We start from the raw sequence: 7,553 nt of genomic DNA, 5'->3' as shown, positions 1-7,553 counted from the left end.
CTTCTGTGTCTGTGTTAATTGGTTTCCCTTTTCTTTGTTGAAGAGGGTCTGTGCAATCCTTCTGCCTAGTCCGCCATCTTGCCGGAACTCTTCCAAGGGGGTAAATTTTTACAGAAGTAAATTGCCCAATCTTACTTCCACAGTGTGGCTGGTAGGTTTGAACCGACAACCTTCTGGTTAGTAGTCAAATGCCTTAGGCGTTATGCCACCAGAGCTCCTTCCTCATGATGAGACTGGCAATCAACTACATGGTGGAATCTGTTGTGAGCCGCTGGACAGCTGCTTTAGGCATTGGTCTGCTTCCCATGTATAAAGAGCAGCTTTGGGAATGGTCTGTGGCTTTTGGCACAATTGAACCCTACATGTAGCCAAGTCTTCATTTAGCAGCCTGCCATGTTTCCTGCCAATCTTGGGACTGTCTCTGGACTTGAACTAGTAGTCTGCCATGTTGTTTGGTAATATTGGGACTGTGTCATTTTATTTGTCGACCTTGGGCTTGTTAGCCTCAGGAGCCAGCAGCTGCTTGAGTGAAGAGACACTTCTAGCTCTAGTGGGCTGGGAACAAGAGGCAGAGCTGAAAGCCAAGGTCGAGGGACTTTCACCCAGCCACTGGCACTTTGAACTCAGACTTCTAGCCTCCAAAACTGTAAGAGAAAAACTCCTGTTTGTTAAAGCCATTCCGCCTAAGGTATTTTCTGTTAGAGCAACACAAAGTAAGCAAAGCACCAGTCCACGAAAAATTAGGACAGACAGAAGGAGGCAGCTGGGGATACTCAAAATCCAAACTCACTGCCATCAAGTCAGAACTGACTCATAGTGACCCCTCCTTGGGTTTCTGAGGCAGTATCACTATGGAAGTAGATTGGCCAGTCTTCCTTCCAAGGAATGGCTGGTGGGTTTGAACCACCAGGCTTCTGGTTAGCAGTCAAAGCAAAATTTAAAACTGAATGGGAGAGAATCTGTTGTTTCACTGTCCTCATCTGCCAACTAATCCTTGAATTTAACCATTGGCGTGATTAAAGCCTGTTTGGTCATTTGTGAAGCATTCCCAAATGGTACGCAGTGGTTAAACTCACTTGCTTAAAGACCCAGAGGAGCCTTTACTGACTCAAAGCTGGAAAAAAAGTAGAGAGACGATGTTCAGAAAATAAGGTTTCTTCTGACTTTTCATAGTGGCAGGCCATGGGAAAAGGAAGTGTAGCTCTTAGGTCTTACTTGCAAAAAGATTCTACTCTGAGCCAGTTTCAACAGGAATGGGTTTATTAAGAGAGGATTGATATTGTATGCTGTCCTCGGACAAGGTGGAGAAACAGGTGAGCTGAACTTCCAGGATCAATACCCAGAACCTCATCCAACCACTGGCTGAGGAGAGAGACAGCCCCTGTCGCCATCTGTCCCAACAGCATTATGCCCTCTGTCCACTCTTCCTTCCCACACCCTGGTTCCAAACCAGTCTTGTGTAGATGTGTCAGGTTGGTGAGACCAAGTCAGAAGTCTGCCCCCAAAGTAAAGGAGGTTGAAAATGTTATTTATGTGGAGTCTGTATTGGGGAGGTAGGACTTACATTGTGAGGAACTATCAAAATGTAGAGTATTGAAGAGTTTTGGGCAGCCACAATTTAGATGTTCCTTACAAGACTATATTAATAAATACAGCACAGACATGATAGGAGTGAACAGTGAACACTGGATGATCAACTGAAAACATTTTCAAATAATTCTTTAATAGTTATTTTATAAGATATACATCTTATGGAGACAGTGGACAACATTCTTTATGTTTCAAGGAACTTTTGATTTTCTGTATCACGATTCTACATATCTGAACTTGTTTTACTCTCTTCAGTATGTCATGGAGTGCATTGTGTTCCTCCCAAAATATGTGTCAGCTTGGCTGAGGCATGATTCTCAGTGATCTGGCAGTTACATAATGATGTAGTCTCCCCCATGATGTGATTGGATGTGATCAGTCAGTTGTAAGAGGTTTAGGGTGGGATGCAATACCCTTCAGATCCCTGATCCAATGTAAGGGAAGTTTCCCAGGGATATGGCCTGCATTACCTTTTATCTTATAAGAGATAAAAGGAGAGAGAAGTGAGCATAAAGGAAAGAATCCTAGTACCACCAAGAAAAAGAGCCTGGAGTGGAATGCATCTTTTGAACCTGGGGTCCCTGTGCTGAGAACCTCTAGACCCAGAGGAAGAATGATGCCAAGACACATGGATATCTCAAAGGAATGCTGGCCCATAGCTGTTAAACAGGACAGGGACCTTCCCCCAGAGCCAACAGAGAGAGAAAGCCTTCTACTAGAGCTCATGCCCTGAATTTGGTCTTCTAGCCTTCTAAAGTGTGAAGAGTAAATTTCTATTTGTTGAACCATCTACTTGTATTTCTGTTATAGCAGCACTAGATAACAAAGACAAGTTAGTAATTTTTCAGGTTTCTGATGCGTTTCCCCCTGCTGTTGTCCATGACATGATAAGGTACTGTGACATTAAGCTATCTAGAGAGGAAGGGTTTAAAACACAGGGAAACCTGGGAGAGCTGGAACTTGATGGGACTGCCTTGGTTTTCTGGGACTTGGACATTTTCTGCCTTTGACAAGGTGCAGTCTTACCACTTTTCTGTTATTAGTTTTAGTGGAAAATATTTGCGTTTTCCTTCTCTGACGGGTTTCCGCCTTACACAGATTTGGCTTTCACAGGTTTTATTGTAATTCATTTAATTCTTTATAAAGCCATAATTGTCTTGCAAGGTTTGCTGAGATTATTACATTTTGTATTTTCACTTGATATTTAAGAACTTTTTGAACTATAAATCCTCCAAAGGAAAAACAACTCGATTTTTTAGAACACTCCTTGGCATGATTTCTATAGCATGAGTTTATGTAAAAATTTTTACAGATTTTTATAGAGGACTATATTAAGTTCTTTTTTTTCTTTCCCAAGTTGGCCATTCTCTGAAGAATGCAATGTTTGGTATAAAAATTTTACTCTTCTGACAGACAACCAAAATGAAGGATATTGTTTGCAGTGTGTAAAGTTTATTGTGGCTGTCATTGTACCATCGTGTTCAGTCATCTGTTGAGACTTTTATAAGCACAGCTTCATTTTTGGTCACACAGCATTCTAAGTGAGAGATAAAAATGTGAAATAATGAACACACATCTGAGGTGGTGGTTTTGGAACTGGTTGATACTGAAAAGTACTCAATTATGTCACTTTTTGATGTACCCTTGAATTTTGTCTAAACCTACAAACTGTTTACAAACTAGAGTATGAAGAGTTGTACACGTGGTCATAGTTTCCATGACCAGGAACCTTAATTAGTTTTCCTCTAGTTCCTTGGCAACAAAAGACTAATGAAAAACTTCTTCTTTTTACATTTTATATTTTTGACCTGAGTAAATAGTTCCTCTAAATACTTTTCTGCACTGAGCATCATTTTTTAATGTTTTATCATTCTGCAGGGGGTTAAATACCTGTGCATCCCAGCAGCAGATTCACCATCTCAAAACCTGTAAGTTTTTTTCTGTGTTATTTGAAGATATTAAAAATGCATAAAGGATTATAAAGTCAAATAAAGAAAGAATTATGAAACAAGCAGAGCTGATGAGACCCTTGATCCCCATGCTCTGTAAGGAAGCTGTGGGCTCTGGCCCAGTCAATCCCACGGATATACTGGGTGCTGTGCAGTCATGTTTGCTGGGTCCTCATGTGCAGCATGACTACTCGAGTGTTCATGGGGGTACACTGGCTTTCGAAAAGGGTGCCTCAAACCAGATCATTAGCATGCTCATCCTTTCTCTAAAAGCAAACCCTTAAAGAAGCTGTTGGGTTTTATCTAAAGCAGCCTGTCCAATAGAAACATAATGTAAGCCACAAATAGACTTTTAGATTTTCTAGTAGCCACATTAAAAAAGCAAAAGAAACAGGTGACATTAATTTTAATAATGTATTTATTTAACCCAGTATACTCAGTATATTACCATTTCACCATGTACTCAATATAAAAATGTATTAATCAGCTCATTTATATCTCTTCATACTAAGTCTTCAGAATCTGGCGTGCATGCTCATATAGCAGCACATCTCCACCTGACCAGCCCTGCTCCAGCTGCTCATTAGCCACCAGAGGCTTGGGGTCTCCATCTGAGACAACGCAGTTCTAAAGCCTGTCTGAGCTAGGGGGATAGATCTTTCTGATTTAAGAAAGTCTAGTCTTCTTTTTCTTTACAGCAGAATTAAATTTGAATAACTTCCTGACTCTCTATTGATTAACCTCAAAGAGAGATTCATGAGTGCCGCCCTTTCCAGGTCACAATAGCAGCATGAAGCAGTGCAATTAGGCATTGGCCAGAAGATCCAGGCTTTCTGGAGAGCCTTGGACATTGTACCTTTACCAACCACACTCCTGAGAATCGAGATGTGACCCAGTGAGGCCATGACATGGAGCAATGGGTAATTTGCTGGAGGATGGCCTTGACCCCAGCAGCTCTGGTGGCATAGTGCCCAAGGCATTTGACTTTGAACCAGATGACTAGTCGTCACCAGCCACTCCTCGGAAGGAAGGCAATCTACTTCCATAGTGATACCTCCTCAGAAACCCAAGAAAGTGTCACTATGAGTCGGATCCGACTCGACGGCAGTGAGTTTGGTTTTTTTCTTTCTTTTTTGGCCTTGACCCCATGGGCCAAGAGGCTGGGCAAGAGGAGAGCATGCAGCTGGTAAGCCTGTGCAGGTGAACTAGCCTCTGACTCCATATTGGCATTGTGCTTTGCACTGGAAGTTCAAGACATGGAAACCCACAGGGATGGTGTTTATGGCATTCCATCAGGGAAGGGATATATTCTGGTTGTATTTCTGAATTTGGGTGTCCACCCACTGGTCAGGATCATCCTTCTTGGCTCTCCAGTTCTACAGCATCCAAGTTGTAATCATTGGTCATATGGACAGCATGCTCATTGGTCCTGATTCATTGGAAGTAATCAAATATGAGAATGTTGGCCTGCCTTGATTGTTTTCACTGCTGGGGAGCAGAGAGATCACAGGCCATATGGTAATTTTGTGAGGTTGACCTTAGTAAAGACATATGGCTAGAGTCGTACCAATTGACATAAGAGAAAGGGAGGCAGGAACAAATGATACAGAGTTAGACCAGTAAAAAAACATGGTTAGGTAGAAAGTGGTGGCAAATTTGTTCTATCCAAGAGATGTATTTCTACACTGACTTTTTTTTTTTTCTTTTTACCTATACTGACTTTTGATATTTCTCAGAAAAAGTGAAACTTGGAGATTGAGCAAGTTGGAGAAGAGACTGCTAGGACCACTAGGAAAACAGAAATACCGTAGGCTAAGATGGAGGGGAAGAAGCATTAGAGAACTTCCTTGGTTACTAGTCGTGTCAAGAAACAGAAGTGGTTGGAAGGGCATGGTGCATACGGAAGGAAGTGAACCACTGCTTTTCTCTGAAGATCACAGTGATCTTCTGGCTAGTGTTTTTGGTGGCTATTTTTAGAATGGCAGCTTTCCTCATCTCAAACTGAGGTTCTAACGTATTGTTGAACTTGTGCATACATGATAGGCAGCATGTTTCTCTAGAAGAATCAAATTGTAAGCCTCTTGGCCATTTGCTGTTAGCCACCTGTGCTTATGTTCGCCAGGGACTCCACCACTCAGTCAGCAGCCAAGTTCTGTCCTGAGTGTCCATGACAACGACAACCCTATCTTACCAAGTACAGAGTAGTGCCAGTGGTCCTGTACTATAGACAGGTGAGCACTAAGCCTAGCAAATGCAAAGTCCACAACCAGTTCTTTCTACCTTGAACAAGTCATTTTGACCTTTCTGAACCTTGGTGCTCTCATTTGAAAAATGCTTGCCCTCAGGACTTTTTTAGATGAGATTTATATGTGAAAGTGTTTTCTATGGATTCTAAGCACTTTCAAAAATAAGATTATATTCTTATTCTACTCGCAATGTCCACCAATCCTCTGTCAGTGGCTTCAAGAACAGACTCAAGTATAGGAAGGATTGTGCACAACCAGGTAGTGTTTTGTTCTCTTGTACATAGACGGGGTCACTATGAGTCTCAGCCAACTCAATGGCACCTAACAATAACTCTTACAGTGTATTAATGTATTTTGAGGGTTTTAAAAAAGGTAATTGAAATAAAAATTTTGGTGTTGAAGGATCCATTCCAGTGTCTTCAGAAGATGTGCTTATGTCAGAAGATGAGGGGACAAAGAACATACCAGCTTCTTTTCTAAGCTCCAGTGTCTCATTCAAGTTCTCTTTCTTTCAAGGCTTCTATCAACACCAGCCAAACACAGCTTTCCTCTGGTGCCAAAGGACTGGCCCATAATATTTGAACTAGTTCTCTATAACCAATAAGTAAAGAGATTTTTTTTTTCTCTTTCCCCCAAGTTAATATGTATCTATCCTCTAAGTTAGTAGTTTACTCTCCCTTCCCTATCCACCCCTAGTAACCATCAAAGAATATTTCCTTTATGTGAAACCAGGCATAGTGCCTAAAGCATGTGACTGCTAACCAGAAGGCTAGCGGTTCAAACCCACCAGCCGCTCCTCAGAAGGAAGGTTAAGCAATCTACTTCTGTAATGATACTGCCTTGGAAACCCAAGGAAAGGTCACTATGAGTCGGATCCGACTCGACAGCGGTGAGTTTGGTTTGGTTTTCTGGTTTAGTACCCTCTAAGTTAGTAATTTACTCTCCCTTCCCCACCCACCCCTCGTAACCATCAAAGAATATTTCCTTTATGTGAAACCATTTCCTTGCCTTTTTGCAGTAGTGGTCTTACACAATATTTGTCCTTTTGTGATTGACTAACTTCACTCAGCATAATGGCCTCTAAGTTCATCTATGATATGAGATGTTTTATTGATTCATCTTTGTTCTTTAACATTGCATAGTATTCTGTCATGTGTATATACCGTAGTTTGTGGATCCATTCCTCCAATGATGGATGTTTAGGTTTGTTCCCATCTTTTGCTATTGTGAATAGTATTGCAATGAACATGGGTGTGCATATATCTGTTCATGTCACAGCTCTTATTTCTCTAGGATATATACTTAATAGTGGGTTTGCTGGATCATATGGTATTTTTATTTCCAGCTTTTAAAGGAAGCATCATAGTGGTTTTCATCATGCTTGCACCATTTAACAGTCCCACCAGCAATGTATGAGTGTTACATATCTCCACACCCTTACCAGCATTTTTTTGTGTGGGTTTTTTTTTGAACTTTGCTATTAATGCTGAAGAGTCAGCCACAGGGGTCCAGGTGAGGAGAGAAAACCCAGGCACGCCCAAAGCAGCAGAATGGGAGAGTGGGAGAAAGGGGATTAAAAGCCAGAAACCTGGACAGAGGAGCAGTCAGCCACAGGGATCCAGGTGAGGAGAGAGAACCTAGCCATGCCCAAATCAGAAGGACATGAGAGTGGGAGAAAGGGGATTAAAAGCCAGGAACCAAGACAGGAGCAGTCAGCTGCAGGGATCCAGGTGAGGAGAGAGAACTCAGGCATGCCCAAAGCAGCAGG

General features: G+C 41.8%; 1 protein-coding gene across 1 annotated transcript in view; it reads left to right on the top strand.

The window, feature by feature from the left end:
• Window positions 1-7,553, top strand: part of DUSP22 (dual specificity phosphatase 22) — a 120,300-nt gene that overhangs the window by 90,715 nt on the left and 22,032 nt on the right. Inside the window, exon 4 of the mRNA XM_007935394.2 lies at window positions 3,469-3,518. Coding sequence (XP_007933585.2) covers window positions 3,469-3,518 — 50 coding nt within the window. The remainder of the gene's footprint in view (window positions 1-3,468; window positions 3,519-7,553) is intronic.

This window comes from Orycteropus afer, unplaced genomic scaffold (genome assembly GCF_000298275.1).
Source record: "Orycteropus afer afer isolate SDZICR_OR568_19922 unplaced genomic scaffold, OryAfe1.0 scaffold00027, whole genome shotgun sequence".
Lineage (NCBI taxonomy): Eukaryota > Metazoa > Chordata > Mammalia > Tubulidentata > Orycteropodidae > Orycteropus > Orycteropus afer.
Note: the sequence above shows the minus strand (reverse complement) of the source record. Positions and strands in the feature narration are given on the sequence as shown.